This window comes from Chiloscyllium plagiosum, unplaced genomic scaffold (genome assembly GCF_037043375.1).
Source record: "Chiloscyllium plagiosum isolate Xiang-an unplaced genomic scaffold, Cpla_swu_hap1 HiC_scaffold_11, whole genome shotgun sequence".
NCBI lineage: Eukaryota > Metazoa > Chordata > Chondrichthyes > Orectolobiformes > Hemiscylliidae > Chiloscyllium > Chiloscyllium plagiosum.
In genome coordinates, this window is record NW_028270149.1 from 16,147,434 (window position 1) to 16,169,793 (window position 22,360).

The 22,360-nt window shown below is 44.6% G+C and overlaps 1 protein-coding gene across 8 annotated transcripts in view; it reads right to left on the minus strand.

Annotated features, from left to right (window-relative positions):
• The window catches only part of LOC122557422 (neuronal PAS domain-containing protein 2), a 281,788-nt gene that overhangs the window by 85,135 nt on the left and 174,293 nt on the right, over positions 1-22,360 (minus strand). For 7 of the 8 annotated variants that reach the window (XM_043705135.2, XM_043705134.2, XM_043705130.2 and 4 more), the window contains 3 exons: positions 7,926-8,074; positions 4,136-4,227; positions 1,157-1,246 (listed from right to left, as the gene is read on the minus strand). In XM_043705135.2, coding sequence (XP_043561070.1) covers positions 1,157-1,246; positions 4,136-4,227; positions 7,926-8,074 — 331 coding nt within the window. Of the gene's footprint in view, positions 1-1,156; positions 1,247-1,886; positions 2,061-4,135; positions 4,228-7,925; positions 8,075-22,360 lie in introns of those variants that run through there. The other variant, XM_087991868.1, reaches the window with a different exon arrangement.

Genomic DNA, 22,360 nt, shown 5'->3' on the forward strand with positions numbered 1-22,360 from the left:
GGCAGTCCTTGCATGGAATTTTGTAGATGACGTTGGTTTTGTCCATGTGTTGTACTGGGTCTTTTAAGTTTGTTAGTTTTTGTTTGAGAGTGTTGGTGGGTTTAGGAATTTTGTAGATGACGTTGGTTTTGTCCATGTGTTGTACTGGGTCTTTTAAGTTTGTTAGTTTTTGTTTGAGAGTGTTGGTGGGTTTGTGTGCTACTAGGATTCCGAGGGGTCTCAGTAGTCTGGCTGTCATTTCTGAAACTTCTTTGATGTATGGTAAGGTGGTTAGGGTTTCTGGCTGTGTTTGATCTGCTTGTCGTGGTTTGTTCTTGAGGAATCTGCGCACTGTATTATTTGAGTATCTGTTCTTCTTGAATATGTGGAATATGTTGGTACTCCAACCACAACGCCATAAACAAACGCATAGATCTAGATGCCATCTATCAACCCCTCAGAAAACGAACAGGAAATGACATCACCGCAAACCCCAGGAACCCCATCCAGGAGAAAGATATAAATAGAAAGCAAGAGACAACAGCTTCACTTCACTTGGAGGTTGCCACTGATGATGTTACCTAGCCAGGTAATGAAATGTCTGGATATCAAACCGACTACAGCTCAGCGAGCAAACCTACACCTTAGATGTAGTTATATGTCAAACTGAATGCTGTGGAATTTTAAATCAGTGTTTTTTTTCTCAAACTGAAAGTTTCTGCGCTACTTAAAATCATTTGGTTAAGATCCTGTATTTACTACTTTATGAATTTCTTACGGAAGTTAAAATAAATTAGCATTAAAAATGGAAAGTTATGTATTTCAGTCCAAGACAATTAACGTTGGAAAACCTTAAGGTGGAAATATTCAAGGGAGCAATCAAAAGCATATCAGCAACATTAAGAAAATTACGAATGAATTGCTTAGGCTTTCAGTCAAAGCTGTGGAACAAAGAATTCTCACAGTTGAAAGAACGTCTACCTTGACTGTAGCTGCTCAATGTAGTCTATTCACATCTACAGAATAAAGCACATTTACAGGAAAAACACCAGCTGGTCAAAGTCAATTTACATTCTGCTTTGTCTCCTCTGACCTTACAGGTTTTCTCTTATCCAAACTGTACAAGATTATAAATGCGAAAAGAGGGAACCTCACCGAATAATTCTGTAATGCTTACCGGTAAATGCCCGAGCAATGAAGAAACACTGTCGGAGATATAAATAATGTTTCCGTCAGCGGTAAGTGCAATAAGAAACCCATCTAAAGCCTAAATAGAAACAAAATTTAAAAAAGTGTTAAAACACCACCCAAGTGACATTTACATTTCTTTCTGCTTATGAGCAAGTGAGGCAAATTTAAGAACACTACACCAGCAAATGCGAAATTGCCCGTAGTGTTAGGTGAAGGGGTAAATGTAGGGGAATAGGTCTGGGTGGGTTGCTCTTCGGAGGGTCGGTGTGGACTTGTTGGGCCAAAGGGCCTGTTTCCACACTGTACTAATCTAATCTAATCTAAAATGTCTGGTTGGCGGAATAACACAAGCAGAAGAAATAGGTCAATTATACCTCGATATCTGTGCCCATGTGATAACTTATACTTGATCAGCCAACTGCGTGACATGCAAAAAAAAGGGTGTTTGTCATGTTTAAAAGTCTCCTAACTAAGTTACTGTCAGATCTACCCATATAGAACTTCCTTTCCCCTCACTAATCCACAAAAATGCATCCTAATTACTGAAATTCAGTTATTTTAGCTACAGATTGGCACAGCTAAAGATTGGGGACCCTAATGTGTATACAAAGGGATTGCTGCAGTTTAAGCAGCTAAAACAATGTAGTGTTGAACATTAAAAAGCATGGCACACTCTAGTACGTTTTGTGCTGTTTGTCCCAATAGGAATAGCCTACCTGTTAGGACATCGGTTTGCATGGTTATCTAGCAGCAGTTGGAAGTATCTCATACTCGAGTTAGAGATCTTTCTTGGCAGACTGCATTAACGTTCACCAAAATATTAAAATTCACACAGCACCAGGTTTATTTGGAAGTGCTAGCTTTCAGAGCACTGCTCCTTCATCAGGTAGCTGTGGAGGAGGATCATAAGACACAGAATTTATAGCAAAAGATTACAGTGTCATGCAACTGAAAGGATATATTGAACAAGTCTAGCTTCCTGTTAGGTTTTTCATCTTTTAGAATAATCTAGGTTTGTTCAACATATTCTTCGGAGCAGCGCTCCGAAAGCTAGTGCTTCCAAATAAACCTGTTGGACTATAACCTGGTGTTGTGTGATTTTCAACATTGTCCACCCCAGTCCAACACCGGTATCTCCACATCATGGCCACCAAAATATTGTCAGACTTGACTGCTTCAGATTCAGAATGATCAAGACTTTAATGTCTGGGGTTTGGTTTCAATCTTCAACTCATTAGCCAACAAATCATCTTAGAATTGTGTTGTATTTAAATGCACTCACATTTAACTGTGAATATATTAAAAAGTGTTCATGTTGAAATGCATACATGTGTGGCTGCTCGCACAGACAGATCTCCACTTTGTTTAACTGCTTTAAACAGATATAATCCATTGTGGCCAGTTCTCACTGGACCTCAGCATCTCTGTTTACAGCAGAGATGCATCATTGATCTGGAAATCAGCACATTGCAATAAAATTGGTCATATTTAACAACATGCAATTCATGGCTTTTGCTTATGAACCAATTCCTAATCATATTAACGTTACTAAAATTACTGAGGAAAGTTATTTAATAAAGTTATTATTTAGTAATGCTGGAATTCTGCAATGTGCAAGTAAAAACTGCACCATGATTAATGAACTATTTCACAGGTATGCATGCTCGATGTTCCCAGCTAAAATTAATTTAAGGGTAAGCGGATGTTTACAGCTGGTGACCGCAACTGTCTTGGGTCAGTAGCCAGGGGAAAATGTCCAACCTTCTCAGACTGATGCTTGGTATTTAACGTATCTGAAAAACATCAAAAGTTTAATCACTAATTTCCCCTTGCTTGACTTGCAGAGCGGTTAACTAAACGTTTTCTTTTCGTAACTATAATGAACATGACTTTGGAATGTAACTTACTGATGCAACCGCACTTTGGAATGCTGTGAGAATGTGATAATTGTACTGCAAACTGACAGGGAAGCATTCGATATTCATTAATTATTAGAATGCTACAGCACTGTAGCACTACTTTATTCATTATTGTAGTACTATCTAAAAATCTTACTAATGTATACAATTATGATATAGTCCAAATTATATAATATTACTGCACTGCAAGTTGCTCATTTTATTAATCATCCTCAGTTTATTCTGTTACTAAGGCCTATCTTTATTGGCCAATCATAGTTGGCTTTGTAATTTAAAATTTTTTCTTCTTGCAGTTGATGTAGTGGAAACATTCCAATACTACAATCAAGAGTTGACTAATCATTACTTTTTACCAGCGAGTTAGACTTTAGAAAGAAGGAGCTGCTGGCTGACCATACGTTTCAGCGCTGACGTGAGACACAAAGAACGAAAGCAATGTTCTATTTGCCAGTACCATAGGGAGTAAGCAGTAGAATTGTCATCTTACTAGAGGAGTAATCCTGAATTAAAAATCCACCAAAATGAGTTCAAATCTCACAATCTTCTATATCTAGCATAGAAGGAAAAACAATAGTACAATTCATGAATGAGACATACTTGTCTGACTTCTGTACTTCAAAATGGAGGACTAATATTTTCATGACTAAGTATTTTGGTTTTCACTCTGAGAATTCAGTTATCCTTACAAAATCTGGAATAAAAAGTCTCGCATCAGTGAAGGTGATCATGGTGGATTTGTTATAAAAATCCCATCTGCTATTTGGAGCATAAAGTCTCCTGTCCTCGCCCAGTAGTGTTAACTGCATTCTGATATGGCCCCAGTCGTACTCAGGAAAGTAGCACACTCCCACCTTCCCCAGGGCAGTTAAAGATGGATAATAAATGCTGATCTTGCTCGCAATGCCCATATCCTGTGAATGAATACAATAATTCTGATTGATCCATTCTTCATATCGGTGCTGCATTCCAATCCCCAGCTCTGGGAAATTATATGGCCTCTGCCTTGGAGGCTGCTGATTGCATTGTACTGAAGAGATTTTATTTACCTCCAACATCAACTGTGTGAACTCTTCATTACTAAGAAAAGAAGGCTTCCAATCCTGCCTGATCTCACAAGCGTCCGTCTGGGCTGAGAGCTCTGAAAGGGAACACAGGTCTGATATAACAGGCTATTTCATGAATAAACAGGTCTGGGAGCTGATTTAAACTCCATTTTCAAAGCAAATTACATAACTGGCATGACGATGATTGTCAAACTAGACTAATCTGGATTCGGATGGGAAGGAATCTGGGCGGAATTCTGCCTGATGACCAGAGTGTCTAGTTTATGATTGAATCAGATAAATTCTACATGGAGAAATTGGATACATGTTTGAAGAGTATTGAAAGTAAAAGGAGATGGAGAATGGGACTTTATTGAGGTGTGTAGGATTACGATGGCCTTGGACAGGGCGTATAGAAAGCTGCTGTTTCCCTTAGTATAAGGGTCAATAATAAGGGGGCATCATTTTAGGTGAAAGGCAGGAGGTTTAAAGGGATTTGAAGAAAATGGTTTTCATCCAGAGGGTAGTGGGAATCTTATTGGGAGGGTAGTAGACGCAAGAAACCTCACAACCTTTAATAGCTACATGGATGAACACTTGAAATGCCATAACACACGAGGCGGTGGGCCAAATGCTGAGAAGTAGGAAAATAGGTGGGTGGGTGCAGACACAATGGGCTGAAGGGCCTCTTAAGTACTAAATGACTCTATGAGTCTTTGGGACAGGTACTGGATAAGGAATGTGAGTTGTGTAAAGGAGTCTTGAGTGGGGCGCTGGTAAAGCACAGCAGGTCAGGCAGCAAGAGCCCTTCATCAGTCCGTCTCCTGCTCCTCAGATGCTGCCTGACCTGCTGTGTCTTTCCAGCACCCCAATCTTGACTCTGATCTCTAGCATCTGCAGTCCTCACTTTCTCCTACTTGTGTAGAGGAGCCCCTGCTGATTAATCGAGGAAGCCTGGTTCAGAATTGACAGTGTTTCACCCATAAAATAACAAAATAGGAGCGTGAATAGTATGTGGCCTCTCAAAGTTGTTCCATCAATAAGTAGAATCATGACTGATCTTTTACATCAGTTCCACTGCCTGATTTCCAGATTCCTTTATTCCCTCAGTGCCAAAAATGCACTGATCCCAATCTGGAATATATTAAATCTTGGATAACAAGACTTAGTGGCCAAGCTACATAATGAAGCAAAATAGATGTTTCAAGCTGATCCACTCGGAGGTCAGGGCTACTGCGAGAGCTTCAGAAAATGCTGTCAATCTTCTGAAAAGGAAAAGGTCATTATTAAGTTGAATTGAATTATTAAGTGTTAAGAACTCTCCAAAATTGAATAGCTGCTTTATAAGAAGCTGGTAGGTGACTGACCTTGTAAAAGCTGCCTTGCTATAACAACTCTTTGCTTTCTAGTTTGTTGTGAAAGCTCTAAACGTTTCAACAAGTAGGGAATTGGCCCGAACAGCAAGTCACTAATAGCATGGGTGTGAATATCATAGATCTCATGGAATACATTAAGAACAAACCATTTGGATACAGAAATGGCTTCAAGGTAGAAGACAGAGGGTGGTGATGGAGGATTGCTTTTCAGACTGGAGGCCTGTGATCAGTGGAATGCCACAAGGATCAGTGCTGGGTCCACTGCTTTTCATCATTTATATTAATGATTTGAATGTGAACATAGGAGATTTAGTTCATAAGTTTGCAGATGACACCAAAATTGGATGCGTAAATGGCAGCGAAGAAGGTTACCTCAGAGTACAATCAGATCTTGATGAGATGGGCAAATGGGCTGAGGAGAGGCTGATGGAGTTTAATTTAGATAAATACAAGATGCTGCATTTTTGGAAAAGCAAATCAGAGCAGGGGGCTGAGGAGTGGCTGATGGAGTTTAATTTAGATAAATACAAGATGCTGCATTTTTGGAAAAGCAAATCAGAGCAGGGGGCTGAGGAGTGGCTGATGGAGTTTAATTTAGATAAATACAAGATGCTGCATTTTTGGAAAAGCAAATCAGAGCAGGACTTATGCACTTAATGGTAAGGTCCCAGGGAGTGTTGCTGAACAAAGAGACCTGGAGTGCAGCTTCATACCGCCTTGAAAGTAGAGTCGCAGGTAAAAAGGACAGTGAAGAAGGTGATTGGTCATCTGATCCCCTCCCTATCGGAAGGATGTTGTGAAACTTGAAAGGGTTCAGAAAAGATTTACAAGGATGTTGCCAGGGTTGGAGGATTTGAACTATAGGCTAAATAGGCTGGGGCTATTTTTCCTGGGGAGAAAGTGAGGTCTGCAGATGCTAGAGATCAGAGCTGGAAATGTGTTGCTGGAAAAGCGCAGCAGGTCAGGCAGCATCCAGGGAACAGGAGAATCGACGTTTCGGGCATAAGCCTGAAGAAGGGCTTATGCCTGAAACATCGATTCTCCTGTTCCCTGGATGCTGCCTGACCTGCTGCGCTTTTCCAGCAACACATTTCCAGCTATTTTTCCTGGGGTGGGTCAGAGGCTGAGAGGTTATCTTATACAGGTTTGTACAATCATGAGGGGCAAGGTCTTTTCCCTGAGGTGGGGGAGTTCAGAACTAGAGGGCATAGGTTTAGGGTGAGAGGATGAAGATATAAAATGGACCAAAGGGGAAACTTTTTCACACAGAGGGTGGTGCGTATATGGAATGAGCTGCCAGGGGAAGTGTGGAGGCTGGTACAATAACAGCGTTTAAAAGGCATCGGGATGTGTATATGAAGAAGAAGGTTTGGAAGGATATGGGCTAGGTGCTGGCAAATGGGACTAGATTAGGTTAGGCTATCTGGACAGCATTAACGAGTTGGACCGAAGGGTCTGTATCCATGCTGTACATCTGTATCACTCTATGTTGCTCAATGCAATTTACTGCAAAGGGTTTTGTGGCTCAGTGGTAGTGTCCCTACTTATGGATCAGAAAGTCCAGGCTGAAGTCCCACCTGCCCCAGAGGTATGATATAACTGAACAGGATGATTAAAATAACCATAAAGAATGAGTAAGGTATCCTTGAGGTCTGGCCATTGGTTTTTGAATTATGTTATGGACCAGACCAAACTCCCTCAAAATATATTGAGAAGATAGCCTCGACTCTAACTTTTTCTTATCTTAAAGGCAAGTGCCAGGCATTGGGTTCTGGATGCAATTCAATTGGTCAGACTACCAGATTTGAAGCAAAACACACTTTATTTATAAACTATAATTAAAATGCAGCAAAAGAAAGAAGCAATTGGGATAACTTAATTCTATTGGAAAACGCAACAGAATACTAGATTATTTTACTACTAAACAATATAGTAACATCTCATAAACACTCCTTCAATGAAGGCAAGTTCAGAAAACTGGGTTGTCTCACAGGCAATTCTCCAGTCGGAGGAAAACATCAAGAGAAATCTCTGAACAAGAGTGAGTAGCAGGGAAAGATGTACTGCAGCTTCCACCCAGCTTCAGGATCCCAGCAACAACTGCTTCTGAAAACTAAAAATTAAAACTCTGCTTTTGTGGGAGCTTGACCCCACCCATTCAGGCTGCTTATATTGTTCCTACCTTTTACAAAAAAAAACCAAGGCCTCTCAAGTTGCTTACTTTATTGGATTCAAATATTCAGCTCTCACTTCTGTCTTAAAACCTAATTTAAAAAAGAACAAAATACACCTCTTAAAGCTATAGGATCATCACAATCACAACAAAACTGGAATTCCAGTGAAGGAAATTCCCAATGTCAAACAAGACCAACATTGTTTTGCATTATAAACCATGGTCAGATTATCTATACTCTTACCTTTTTGTTTCTGTAAAAAATCAATTGTCCTTTGCAGCACAGTCGACTTGTCCATCTTGTGTGCGGAGCCCTGCAGCATGGTACTAAGTTCCTTGATAAGTACATTAAACTGGTCCCTTCGTTTCTTCTCTGATTTGTTTCGTGAAGCCCTTTGATGAGAAGGATATCATTTAGGTCCTCAGCTAAGATTTATGAATCCAATAAGACACAAGCAAACACACATACACGTGATTGGTGAGCTGAATATGTGAAAATTTATCTGAAAATAATCTTGCAAACAGGAAAAGGATGATCAAAAACTTGCACTCCTCAGGGATACGATTGCCTACATGCAGGACAGATGGTTGGACACCTGCCTGATTAGCCTGGACCAAGAGAAAGCCTTTGACAGGATATCACACACGTATATGAGAGATGATCTCTCCAAAATGGGCTTTGGGGAGGGAATCTGCAATTGGATCAGACTGCTCTACACCAACATTGTCAGTGTAGTCTCAATCAATGGGTGGGAATCAGATAGCTTCCCGGTCAGATCTGGAGTCAGGCAGGGCTGCCCTCTCTCTCCTGCCTTGTTTGTGTGCTGCATAGAGCCATTTGCCGAGTCCATCAGGAAGGATGCGAGCCTGAGAGGGGTGACTATTTCTGGCAGCGAGGGCCTGCAGGTAAAGGCCTCCCTGTACATGGATGACATCACCGTTTTCTGCTCAGATCTGCTGTCCATGCACAGACCCATGTACATATGTGACCAGTTCGAACAGGCCTCGGGGGCCAAGGTAAGCCGAGGCAAGAGCGAGGCCATGCTCTTCGGGAACTGGGCCGACCAATCCTCGATCCCCTTCACCGGGACCGACCACATGAAGGTGCTGGGTATTTGGTTCGGGGGGGCTGGGGCGTGCGCAAAGTCTTGGGGGGAGCATATCAGCAAATTGAGGCAGAAACTGGGCAGATGGACGCTATGGTCGCTCTCCATCGCGGGAAAAAACCTGGTCATCAGGTGTGAGGCAATGTCATTGCTGTTATACGTGGCACAGGTCAGGCCTATTCCCAGAACCTGTGCCGCTGCAGTCACCCGGGCCATCTTCCAGTTTATATGGAGGTCAAAGATGGACCGGGTCTGAAGGGACTCAATGTATAAAGACCTGGGCAACGGGGGAAAAAATACACCCAATGCCACTCTCACCCTGATGGCCACCTTTGTGTGTGGCTGCATCAAGCTGCATCAAGCAAACACCAAGTGTCATTACGTACTGAGGTTCTACCTGTCCCCGGTGTTGCGAAGGTTGGGCCTGGCCTCGCTGCCGCGGAAAGCTCCGAGTAGTTGGACCGTTCCGTATCATCTGTCCTTTGTGGAGAAGTTTATGAAAAACACTTTTGACCACAAGTTCATCAGGAAGTGGTCAGCACGTAGTGTCCTTGAGACCCTCCAGGAAAAGGAGAGGGCGGATCCTATCGAGCGGTTCCCTGAGCAGACTGTCAAAGCCATTTGGCAGAATGCCTCATCACCAGAACTTTCCAACAAGCACCAAGACATGGCTTGGCTGGTGGTGAGAAGGGCTCTGCCTGTGAGATCCTTTATGCACGCCCGGACTCTCAGCCACACCGCATGCTGCCCTCGAAGCAGCTGCGGTGGGGATGAGACTGTTACACACCTCCTTCTGGAATGTGCCTATGCAGAAGAAGTCTGGAGAGGAATGCAGTGGTGTTTGTCAAGGTTCGTCCCGAGCAGCGCCGTGACGTGGGACTCCGTGCTCTACGGCCTGTTCCCCGAGACGCACACCGAGACGATCATCAACTGTGCCTGGAGGATCATCAACTCGGTGAAGGACGCTCTCTGGGCGGTCTGAAACCTGTTGATCTTCCAGCTGAAGGAGTTGACCCCGACTGAGTGTTGCAGACTGGCACATTTCAAGGTCCAGGACTACGTGTTGAGGGACGCGCTGAAGCTTGGGGCAGCTGCCACCAAGGCGCGGTGGGGAAAGACCACCGTGTAACATCTGCCTGCCTAAAGAAGAACAGGGGGCCCACACAGTCATTTGGGGTCCGCTGATGCCTCAGCTAAATATATGAATATATGATTGATAAATGTACAGACCTGTACATACAAATGATAAATTCTGATCTCTGTATGCAAATGTTTACGTATGTATAGCGTGACCAACTGTACAGATCAGCAAATTATTTTATGAATAAAGTATATTTTTGAAATTAAAAAAAAGTGTACTGCCTGCAGGATTTCCCTGCGGCGGGCTATTTCGACGTGACCTTCAGAAGCGTGAAGAATTGCGAGCAGCTCCTGAAGGTCTTCAAGGAGAAGGAAGGGGAACCTCTGTCCTCCATCTTGTCGGCGGTCCCGTTGTGTGTGCTTCCTGCGCAGAGGAGTCGGGTTGTTACAATCCAGATGTACAACCCTTACGTCCCAGCGCTGATGTCTTGACCTTCCTGAGAAGATATGTCCAGGTTGAGGGAGAAAGTAACGATGTGGTCGATCCTTTTGGGATCTGGACCAGCAAGCGGCAGGTCAGGGTAGCCCTGAGGGTCGATGCCAGTGGGAACATCCTCCACCCACCCACCAGCTTTGCTATCGGAGGAAGCAGAGGTTACCTGACATACGCAGAGCTGCAAAAAGTTTGCCGAACCTGCGGGAGGTCAGGCCACATGGCGGCGGATTGTAAGGTGACCGTCTGCTGAAACTGCAAGCAGGAAGGCCACCCGACCAAAGAATGTAAGGAGGCCAAGAACTGTAATCTGTGAGGAGATGCGGGACACATGTGCAAGGCCTGCCCAAGACGAGGGGCCGCCACCTACACACAGATGGCCGGAGGTGGCAACACGAGCCGTGGACCGCATCAGACCAGCAAGGTACCACAAAACAGCACGGGAACGGTGTCTGGAGGCACCCAGAAGGAAGGGCAGGCTGTAGCGGAGCAGACGGCAGACAGCGGGGAGGTGCAGCAGCAGATCCAAGCTCCTTCAAGACAGACGGAGGAAATGGAAGAGGAGGGAACAAAGGAGGCAGCAGATTGGATTACTGTCGAAAGCAGGTAAAAACAATGACTGCAGATGCTGGAAACCAGATTCTGGATTAGTGGTGCTGGAAGAGCACAGCAGTTCAGGCAGCATCGGATGCTGCCTGAACTGCTGTGCTCTTCCAGCACCACTAATCCAGATTACTGTCAAAAGCAGGAAGAGGAAACCTTGCCAGGCCCCCAAAGCCACCCAGCGAGGGGGGAAGCGACACCTACACGGCGAGGATACAGGCAGCTCTTCCGATGGTGAGGACGGGCGCAAGGAGGGTTGTCACCAGAGGAAGAGACAGACCGCCGCAGGGAAAAAGGAGGGCAGCACCGCCCAAACAGGGAAAGACGATCCCTCTGAGGGGACGGAGAAAGGCCTCCCCCCACCCGGTGAGAACCAAGAGGTACCCACCGGCCCACAGCTCCAGGTAACTGGGAGAAGCGGTCCTGTGACAGCCCCGCTGTCAGATGGCGAACTCGACTGTGCAGACTCTCAGCCCGACCCGAAGACACCAGAGCGGGGAAATGGCTCCAGCGTGGAGCCGGACAGCTACCTCAGCCCTGGGAGGGTCCAGCAGTTTGCCGTCACCACGGGGATGCACACAGCTACCCCAGAGGGGCAAGACCAGCAGCAAATGGACACTGTTAACCTCGTAAACTGTTAAAATGGGGTTAAAAATTGCCAGCATCAATGTGCGTAGCATCAAATCGGCTACGCGATGTGTTTCTACAATGGCCTTCCTGGCCAACGTTAAAGCCAACGTCCTGTTTCTGCAGGAGTGTGGGATACCGCACCTCAGCAGCTACAGGAGATGGTCGAGCTTGTGGGCCCATGGGCTGTCAGTTTGGTCATGGGGCAACGATAGCCACGCCTCCGGTCTATGTCCGTGAGGAGGCAACTTCACCATCTCAGAGGCTAAGGAGGTGGTGGGCGGGCGCCTCCTCGTCACCGACATCATGTACAGGAATGCTCCCCTGAGACTGACTAATGTGTACATCCCAGTGGGTAAGAGTGATCGGTTGGCCGTCCTGCAGCAGCTTCCACTGTTGCTGGCTACGTCCAGGCCGGTCATTCTGGCTGGAGACTTCAACTGTATCATTGATGCAGATGGACGATCCGGCGGGGGGGGGACAGTAAACTGGACACCACGTCCAGAGTCCAGATGGAAATGGTTAAAGATGCCAAGCTGCACGACATCTTCAGCACCCCTGCAGACGGTGCGCAGCGTAGATACACCTGGTCACGGGCAGACGGGTCTATCCGTTCAAGGATAGATTACCTGTTTGTGTCCCGAACGCTCTCAGTCAGATCCACCGACATCAAGCCGGTGTTCTTCTCTGACCACTGCCTCCTGCTGGCTGAGCAGCGGCTGGTAAGGGAACGTGGAAGCTGAACACCAAGCTGTTGACCCTGGGAAACATTGAGGAGCTCAAGAGGGACTACGCAGGTTGGAGAACCGTGAAGCCCCTCTTTGAGTCCCCAGCGGACTGGTGGGAAACAGTAAAAGGGAACATCAAGAGGTTCTTCATGGGGATCCAAGATGGCGGCGACCCAGCAAGTCTGAGTCTATAGTGCTCTTCCCAAGACTTGGGTAAAGTGGGTCACCCACCCCCATCACACTCACCAAATCATTCATAATAGCTGTCTAATTTAATCAGTTGCTTAGTATTACATTTAAACAGTCTAATATTTAGTAAAAATGACCAAAGGGAAGGGAGCCCGCAGCTCTCAGCAAGCAGGAACCCCTCCCCCATCCTCTTCAGCTGCAGCAGAGGCGTCCACAGCCGCCCCGGGGGACTTACCTACAGTGACAAGCCTTGTGGAGATGATCTCCAAACTGGATGTGAAGATCGACGCTTTCATTGAAGAATCCCGAAGTCGATGAGACTCACTCTCGGCCGCGCTGCAGAAGCACGACCGAGACATTAAAGAAATCGAGCGCCGAGTCGGAGGGGCGGAGTTAAAGGCCGCTACCTCCGAAACTACAGCACAATCGGCCGTGGATCGGATCCGGACTCTCGAACAGCGAGTCCGGACCTTAGAGAATCATATTGATGACCTTGATAATCGAGGTCGTCGAAAAAATATTCGTTTGCTGGGCCTTCCCGAACGGGAAGAGGAAGGCCAGCTTACAGCATTCCTGGAGCAGTGGCTGCCACAACTTTTAAATCTGGAGGCTGGATCAGACCAGGTAAGGGTAGAATGGGCCTGCCTGGTCGCAATACGCAGGCCCGGCTCGAACCAGCGCCCACGCCCGGTCCTGTTCCGGCTGCAGAGCTACAAGGAGAGGCGGATACTCCTAGAAGCCTCTAGAAATCTTGGAAAAGACCCCCAAGCTATGATCTATAAAGGATCCAAGATCATGTTATTCCAGGACTTTTCCCCGGCTCTGGTTCGAAAGGGGAAGGCATTCGATGAGGCGAAGAAGCGTTTAAGGGACTTAAATATTCAGTACTCCTTACGCTACCCAGCGACGCTACGCTTTAACAATGAAGGATCCGTATATAACTTCGGATCGCCAGAAAAGGCTAAGGAATTCTTGTACTCTCTTAGATAAACTGTGAGACATAATGGATGTTGGTTTGCCTTTCCCCCCGCTTTGGTTTATATCCCCCCCTTTTTTTTTCTTTTCGTACCTTACTGTTTAATATTATTATGGGGGGTGGGGAGAGGGATTTGATTTTCTCCCCCCGGGGTTGTTTTCTTTGATTATTTTATGTATATATGAGGGATGTAGGTGTGTGTGTATGTATATATATATGTATGTATGTATGTATGTATATATATATAAAAGCTGGGGGATTTGGTTAATGTTGGTGGAGGGAGGTGGTTACCTTATTCAATTTTACCTCTGTCTTTAGGAGCGGGGTTGTTTCTCCCTTGTTATTTTGTATTAGTATATTTAATTATTATTTGTTGAGGTTGTAATTTTATAGTTATATGTTTATATATGGTATTAACATTACCAAATATATCCAAGTGTTGGTATGGGTGGGGTAGGGTGCTCACTGTTAACTCTAGCTTTGTATTATATTTGAATTCTCCTCATTTTATTGAGGAGCGCCTGGGTCAAGGGTGGGGCATTGGTTGGGAGAGGATATGATGGACTTTTGGAGAGGAAGTGACACCCCCTGGGAACAAGGGGGAAAATCTCCACTTAGATACGTTTTATATTTTTTTTATTTAGAAATAGTTTTTTATTGTATTGTTGTGAGTGTATTAGAGAGGCTTTATTTTTGTAAATTTTATATGCTCTACGCTCGGGATGTTCTGGATAGGCTTCCCCCTCCGGAGGGGTCTCGGATTTGCCCAGATGATTATGGTTGATCAGTCGGTTAAGTGGTGCACCTGGAATGACAAGGGGAGTAATTCGCCAGTCAAAAGGAAGAAAATATTATCAAATCTTAAGAAGGAGATAATTGATATAGCTCTCCTACAGGAGACACACCTGTCGGATAAAGAACACTTGAAATTACGACAGGGTGGATTTGATCAGGCCTTTTTTTCTTCTTTTAGCTCAAAAAGCAGGGGAGTTGTTATTCTTGTCCGAAAGAATTTCCCTTTCAAAATCCTAAAGCAGATAAAAGACGAATCTGGACGATATATTTTGATTAAAGCCCTCATAAATGGAGAGGAATATGGGATTTTAAATTTGTACTGCCCCCCGGCACACCCCTTTAAATTTATAACAGAAGCCTTTTCAAAATTGATGGCTTTTGGTGCCCGTCTTACAATTATAGGGGGAGACTTTAATTGTATTATGGATCCGGAAATAGATAGGATTCCCAAGAGTACTGCAGGAGTATCTCCCAGATCTAGACAATTGATGGATCTGAACAAAGAATTAGGATTAGTAGATGTATGGAGATGTCTTCATCCACAGGGCAGAGATTTTTCTTTCTACTCCAATCCACATAAATGTCATACCAGAATTGATATGTTTTTTGCCCCCTCGATTTTTTAAAATTCCATATCATCCTGTAAAATAGGTAGTATAGCAATTTCCGATCACGCTGCTGTATATATGGAAACTAAGGCGAGGAACAATGGGACATCCCCTCGGCATTGGCGTATGGACCCCTTCCTAATGAAAGATAGTAAATTTGTAAAGTACTTCTCTCAAGAATTTAAAACTTTTTTAGAAATTAATTCAGGTACAGCTAACAACCCATCAATGATGTGGGAGACCATCAAAGCTTACACGCGAGGCTTGATCATCTCCTACTCAGCGACCCAGAAGAAATTGAAGGGAGAACAACAGCGTCTGCTTGAAGCTCGCTTAAAAGCAGCTGAAACAGCATACACTGATAGACCTTCTATTATTAAATTGCAAAGGATTACGGCTCTTAGGACAGCTCTAAACACTACGCTTACTCAAACGGCTAAGAGGGAAATATTATTTGCAAAACAAAGATTATATGAATATGGCGACAAACCGGGTAGATACTTAGCATTTCTTGCAAAGAAAAAAAAGGCCCCTCAGACTATTACGTCTTTCAAGGAAAGTACAGGTATTTTGACTCATGATCATAAAAAGATTAATGCGATCTTTAGAGAATTTTATTCTGAGTTATATAAATCGCAGGATTGTGAAGATAGGACGAGGAGGATGCAGTCATTTTTAAAAAATTTGACCTTTCCAGGCCTAACTCCGGAACAGGTATCGGTCCTAAATGCTCCTCTAACAGTCCAAGAAATACTTGATGCAATTAGGCAACTTCAGAGTGGTAAGGCACCGGGCCCAGATGGTTTTCAAGCTGAATTCTATAAAGAATTTACAGAAATATTGGCTGGTCCACTTATGGACATATATAGCTATGCATATAGTCAGGGCTGTCTCCCGCCTTCGCTGAAAGAGGCAAATATCTCTCTTATCCTTAAAAAAGGAAAGGATCCAGAAGATTGTACGTCATACAGACCAATATCCTTACTAAATGTAGATTTTAAAATCCTTTCTAAAACGTTAGCACTGAGACTAGAAAGGGTACTGCCACATATTATAAAGGAGGATCAGACGGGGTTTATTAAGGGCCGTAGATCATCCAATAATATTAGAAGGGTTTTGAATATGATTCAAGCCTGGCATCAGGGAAAGATACCAGGAGTAGTAGTTTCATTAGACGCGGAAAAGGCATTTGATAGGGTTGAATGGTCACATGTGTTTTACACATTGGAAAATTAGCCTTTATGCAGATGATGTTCTTCTATTCCTCAGTAACCCTCTGATGTCCGTACCTCGCCTAATCCAACTCATTAATACATTTAGCGCATTCTCAGGCTATAAAATTAATTTTTCAAAATCGGAGGCTATGCCAATGGGTGGCCTTGCTATGACACCCCACTTAGTGGATGGATCCCTTTTTCCCTTTCGTTGGTCCCTGGAGAGCTTCTTATATTTAGGCATTTTTATTACTCCAGTATTTGGTCAGTTGTATAAGGCTAATTTTGTGCATTTACTGGAAAGGATAAGGCAGGACCTCCAGCGATGGGGAGACCTTCCAATTTCCTGGTTGGATAGAATAGCACTAATCAAAATGAATGTCCTGCCCCGTCTCCTATATCCTATGAGAATGCTTCCGGTGATGTTGCCGAGGACGGCTCTACGTAAATTATATGGTTGGCTGGGTTCCTTTATCTGGAATCATAGACGGCCCCTTATTAAGCTGAAGAAGCTACAGCTTCCACAGACAAGGGGAGGATTGGACTTCCCAGACTTGAGGAAATATCAGTTAAGTTCCCTATTAAGTTACATAGCTGATTGGATCTTGTCTGATCCACAATCAATCTGGTTGGACATCGAGGCCTCTCAAGTAAAATACCCACTTATTAACCTTTTATTTTCAGACAAGAGGAAAATCATTACAGATTGCTGTAAAAACCCTATAATACTAAACACAATTAAGGCTTGGAATATAATGCGGCAAAATGAGGGCAACTCATATAAAACATCCCCCTATGCACCGATAGTGGGAGCATGGGGATTCCAGCCGGGGTTTACAGATGCCACTTTTACACTCTGGAGATCCAGGGGTATCTCATGTCTAGGGGACCTATTTAAAGATGGGGTCCTGATGTCTTTTGAATAGCTGCGTCAGAAATTCGGATTACCTAATGGAGACCTCTTTCGATACTTTCAAATTCGAGATTATATACAGAAGAAGACTACGTTATTAGATAGTCTTTATAAATCAGATAGAGAATGTAGTGTCCTACGACCAGTGGGGGTATCTTCCGTCAGTACTATTTATCATTTACTAATGATGAAGTATCGGGAGATATGGATAATCTGCTTAAAACATGGGATCAGGATTTGGGACTAGAAATCTCTATAGAAACGTGGAATGATATTTGGGAAAACGCTAGAAGAATTACTATCTGTAACAGAACCCAGGCTATCCAGCTGAAGATACTTCATAGGGCCCATATAGCACCGGTTCGACTGGCAAAATTTAAGGCAGGAGCATCTCCAATGTGTCCCAAATGCAAAATAGAGGTGGGCACTCTTGTACATTGCTTATGGACCTGTCATAAGATCCGTAGATATTGGACTAAAGTAGCAAATACCCTGACAGAAATTTTAGGAACGGAAATTAAAGTGGACCCTGTATCTCTCCTTTTGGGCTTTTCGAACTTTCCCTCCTTGGACATGTACGGGAAGAGACTATTTTCTATTCTTTCTTTCTGTGCAAGGAAAAATATTTTGGTGAACTGGGCGGCTGAGGGCCCCCCTGGACTTTCAAATTGGCACAGATTAATTATGGAATGTATTCCCCTTGACTTCCTTACAAATATGGTGCACCGAAAGACCGAATTATTTTATAAAATATGGCAGCCCTTCTTGAATTACATAAATACAGATATTTTGGCTATCCTAACAAGGGCTTTTATTTAATTAAGATTACAAACCTGGCTGGTCCGGGGCCCCTTAGGAGAGGAATCCCGCACGAATACGGGTTTTATTACATCTGATGTTAATACATTCCGAGCATGTAAGAGACTTAAATATACACTCTGGTTAGTTGTAGGTTAGATTAGTAGATAGTTGAGTTTTTTTTTTCTCTTTTTCGTTATTTTTTTTTCTTTTCTCTTGTTAAATTTTGGCTATTGTATATTTGATTTAATTGTATATCAATGTTTATATTTGAGAGTTTTGTTTATTTTTGTAAACTTGTAAAAATGTTAAATTTCTAATAAAAATATCTATATAAAAAAAAAGAGGTTCTTCATCCTCAAAGGTGTTCAGGAGGCGAGAGAGAGGAGGGGAAAACTGTCCCAGCTCCAGGAAAGTATGCAGAACCTGCTCCTGCTGCAGACGATGGGGGTCGATGTCACGGAGGATGTCCAGGAGGTGAATGGGTCAGCAAGCCTCGCTCTTTGCCTCGGAGGCCTCCAAGATAATCTTCCGGTCCAGGGTCCGCTCGGTGGAGCAGGACGAGACGTGCTCAAGTTTCTTCTTCCAGAAGGTGCACAAAGAGAGCTCTGTGCTCAGCAGCCTGAAGGAAGAAGATGGCTCGATAACGTTATCTCAGGCTGACGTCATGAGGATCAGTAAATTCTTCTATGCCAGTCTGTATGATGCGAAGCCAACTGACAGCGCGGCCTCCCAGTCATTCCTGTCCTCTATCACGGAGGTCTTAGACGACAGAACACGAGAGAGGCTGGACGAGCCGCTATCTCTGGACGAGCTGACCAAGGCCCTTGAGTCCTTCGAAAAGAATAAAACTCCCGGAAACGACGGGAACTGCTGGAGGTGTATGTCAGTATGCTTCGGGCAGGTACCATGAATGAATCCATGAGGAAAGGCATCATCACCCTCATCTACAAGCGGAAGGGGGAGAGGGAGGAACTCAGAAATTGGAGACCAATCTCACTATTGAATGCAGATTACAAAATTTTGTCAAAGGTAATCGCCAACTGTGTCAGGTCTGCTCTGGGGTTGGTGATTCACCCTGACCAAACCTGTGCTGTACCGGGCAGGAAGATCGCTGAGAGTCTCGCACTCCTCAGGGATATGATCGCCTACGTGCAGGACAGAGGGTTGGACACCTGCCTGATCAGCCTGGACCAGGAGAAAGCCTTTGATAGGATATCACACACGTAAATGAGAGATGATCTCTCCAAAATTGGATCAGATTGCTCTACACCAACATTGTCAGTGCCACCCTCACCCTGATGGCCACCTTTGTGTGTGGCTGCATCAATCAATGGGTGGGAATCAGATAGCTTCCCAGTCAGATCTGGAGTCAGGCAGGGTTGCCCCCTCTCTCCTGCCTTGTTCATGTGCTGCATAGAGCCGTTTGCCGAGTCCATCAGGAAGGATGCGAGCCTGAGAGGGGTGACTATTCCTGGCAGCGGGGGCCTGCAGGTTAAGGCCTCCCTGTACATGGATGACATTGCCGTTTTCTGCTCGGTTTCGCTGTCCGTGCGCAGACTCATGTGCATATGTGACCAGTTCGAACGGGCCTCGGGGGCCAAGGTAAACCAAGGACAAGAGCGAGGCCATGCTCTTCGGGAACTGGGCCGACCAATCCTCGATCCCCTTCACTGTCAGGACTGACCACCTGAAGGTACTGGGTATTTGGTTTTGGGGGGGCTGGGGCAGGCGCCAAGTCTTGGGAGGAGCGTATCAGCAAAGTGAGGCAGAAACTGGGCAGATGGAAGCTACGGTCGCTCTCCATTGGGGGAAAAAATCTGGTCATCAGGTGTGAGGCACTGTCATTGCTGTTATACGTGGCACAGGTCCGGCCTATTCCCAGAACCTGTACCGCTGCAGTCACCCGGGCCATCTTCCAATTTATATGGAGATCAAAGATGGACCGTGTCCGAAGGGACTCGATGTATAAAGATCTGAGCAACGGGGGAAAAAATACACCCAATGCCACCCTCACCCTGATGGCCACCTTTGTGTGTGGCTGCATCAAGCTGTGCATGGATCCTGGATACGCAAACACCAAGTGTCACTACGTACTGAGGTTCTACCTGCCCCCGGTGTTGCGAAGGATGGGCCTGGCCTCGCTGCCGCGGAACGCTCCGAGTAGTTGGACCGTTCCGTATCACCTGTCCTTCGTGGAGAAATTTATGAAGAAAAACACCTTTGACCACAAATCCATCAGGAAATGGTCAGCACGTAGTGTCCTTGAGACCCTTCGGGTACAGGAGAGGGTGGATCCTATCGAGCGGTTCCCTGGGCAGACTGTCAAAGCCATTTGGCAGAGTGCCTCATCACCAGAACTTTCCAACAAGCACCAAGACATGGTTTGGCTGGTGGTGAGAAGGGCTTTGCCTGTGAGATCCTTTACGCACGCCCGGACTCTCAGCCGCACCGCACGCTGCCCTCGAAGTGGCTGTGGGGGGGACGAGACTGTCACACACCTCCTTCTGGAATGTGCCTATGCAGAAGAAGTCTGGAGAGGAATGCAGTGGTGTTTGTCGAAGTTCGTCCCGAGCAGTGCCGTGACGCGAGACTCCGTGCTCTATGGTCTGTTCCTCGGGACGCACACCGAGACGAACATCAACTGGAGGATCATCAACTCGGTGAAAGACGCTCTTTGGGTGGTCCGAAACCTGTTGATCTTCCAGCTGAAGGAGTCGACTCCGACTGAGTGTTGCAGACTGGCACATTCCAAGGCCCAGGACTACGTGTTGAGGGACGCGCTGAAACTTGGGGCAGCTGCCACCAAGGCGCGGTGGGGAAAGACCACCGTGTAACATCTGCCTGCCTAAAGAAAAACAGGGGCCCGCGCAGTCATTTGGGCTCTGCTGACGCCTCAGCTGGATAGTAAATGTACAGATTTGTATATAGGAAAAATAAATTTCGGTGTCTGTATGTAAAACAATGTAATGTGTGCACAAGAATGGCATGACCAATTGTATAGAGATTCAAATAATTTTGTGAATAAAGTATATTTTTGAAATAAAAAAAAGATTCTGGTCAGAGTTCATATTTTAAGTCAATGATCTTTCATCTGAACTGATTAAAGTTAGAAATGTACAGTTTTTGAACCAATGAAATAAGTAAGGGACCAAGAAGAAGAATGTAATAGAGAGATGTTTCATGGCCAGCATGGATTTGAAGGGATGAAGGGCCTCTTTCCACCAAAATAAAGCAAAGAACTGTGGATGCTGGAAATCTGAACAAAAACAGAAATTGCTAAAGAAAGTCAGCAAGTCTCGCAGCAGTTATGAGAAGAAAGTAGAGTCAACATTTCGAGTCCAGTGACTTTTCATCAGAACACACCTAACCACGTTGTAAAAACTCTGGCTCTTTCACAGGAAGAACAAATGGAATTTCTGTGATGGGGTACATGTTGAGAGAAATTAATTGAACAAAAAGCCAAAGGGAGCGACGGGCATAGTAAAGATGTGTCCAGATGAGCTGGATAGCAGCTCGTGAACGCAACAGCAAGGGACAAGAAAGAAAAAAGAAGACAAGATCAATCCAACGAAAAGCAATGCATGAAGGCAGAGGTTGTGATCTAAAATGGTGGAACTTAGTGCTGAGTCCAGCCAGCTATATGGTATCAAGTCAAAGGATGAGGTGTTATTCTTTGAGCTTGTGATGAGTTTGACTGGAACACTGTTGCAGGACAAGGACTGAAAGTCTGGAAGCAAGGTGGAAAATTAAATGTCACCAACTGGAAGCTCAGGCTCATGCTTCCATTAATGCAGTGTTTTGACACAAGCTGCTTCCTGGCTGAATCCCACATTGAAGTCACAGTCACAGCATTCATCTCCATGAATTTGCTGGAAATGTTGTCTCTCAAGCCACCATTTAAATCCTACACTGAACTTTTTGTTCTCTATCTGAAGAGAACAGTAAAGGTCTCCAGTCACAGCAAACAACAATGCAGGCAGTTAGGACAGAATTATATCAATGAACCCAAAAAAAGTAACTCAGCAGTTCAAATGAATTTGCTGACTTCCTTTACCATTTCTCATAAACTTCCGAGTATCAAGGGCATCAGGGTCCTTTTCCAAATAGACCAATCAAAACTCAATGGTGTTAAGGAATTAACTCAATTGATGCAGAATTTGTAAAGTTTGAATTAACGCAAAATTCGAAGTGTTAGGATTTAAAATAGCTAATGCAGAATTTGAATCTTTGCCAGAAACAAAATGGTAATCAACACTGTACCCAGCCTAGATATTGCTTTCTGTGAAGTAAGACCTTGAGACTACAAAAGACACACACACACACACACAGACGGTATGCCATTTCACGATGTCTGCATGTGGACACTGGGCTATTCTTTACGAGCTCTCTACAGCAGATCGTATTCCAAAATTTCTTAGAATTGTTGTTCCCTTTTAAATCTCCATTCTAAGCTTTTACTTTTTGTGCACCTTCTTTGCAGCTGTAACTTTGTCTTCCTCACTCTGTTCAATCACCCTATGATCTTTATATTGTTTGATCAGCCTGC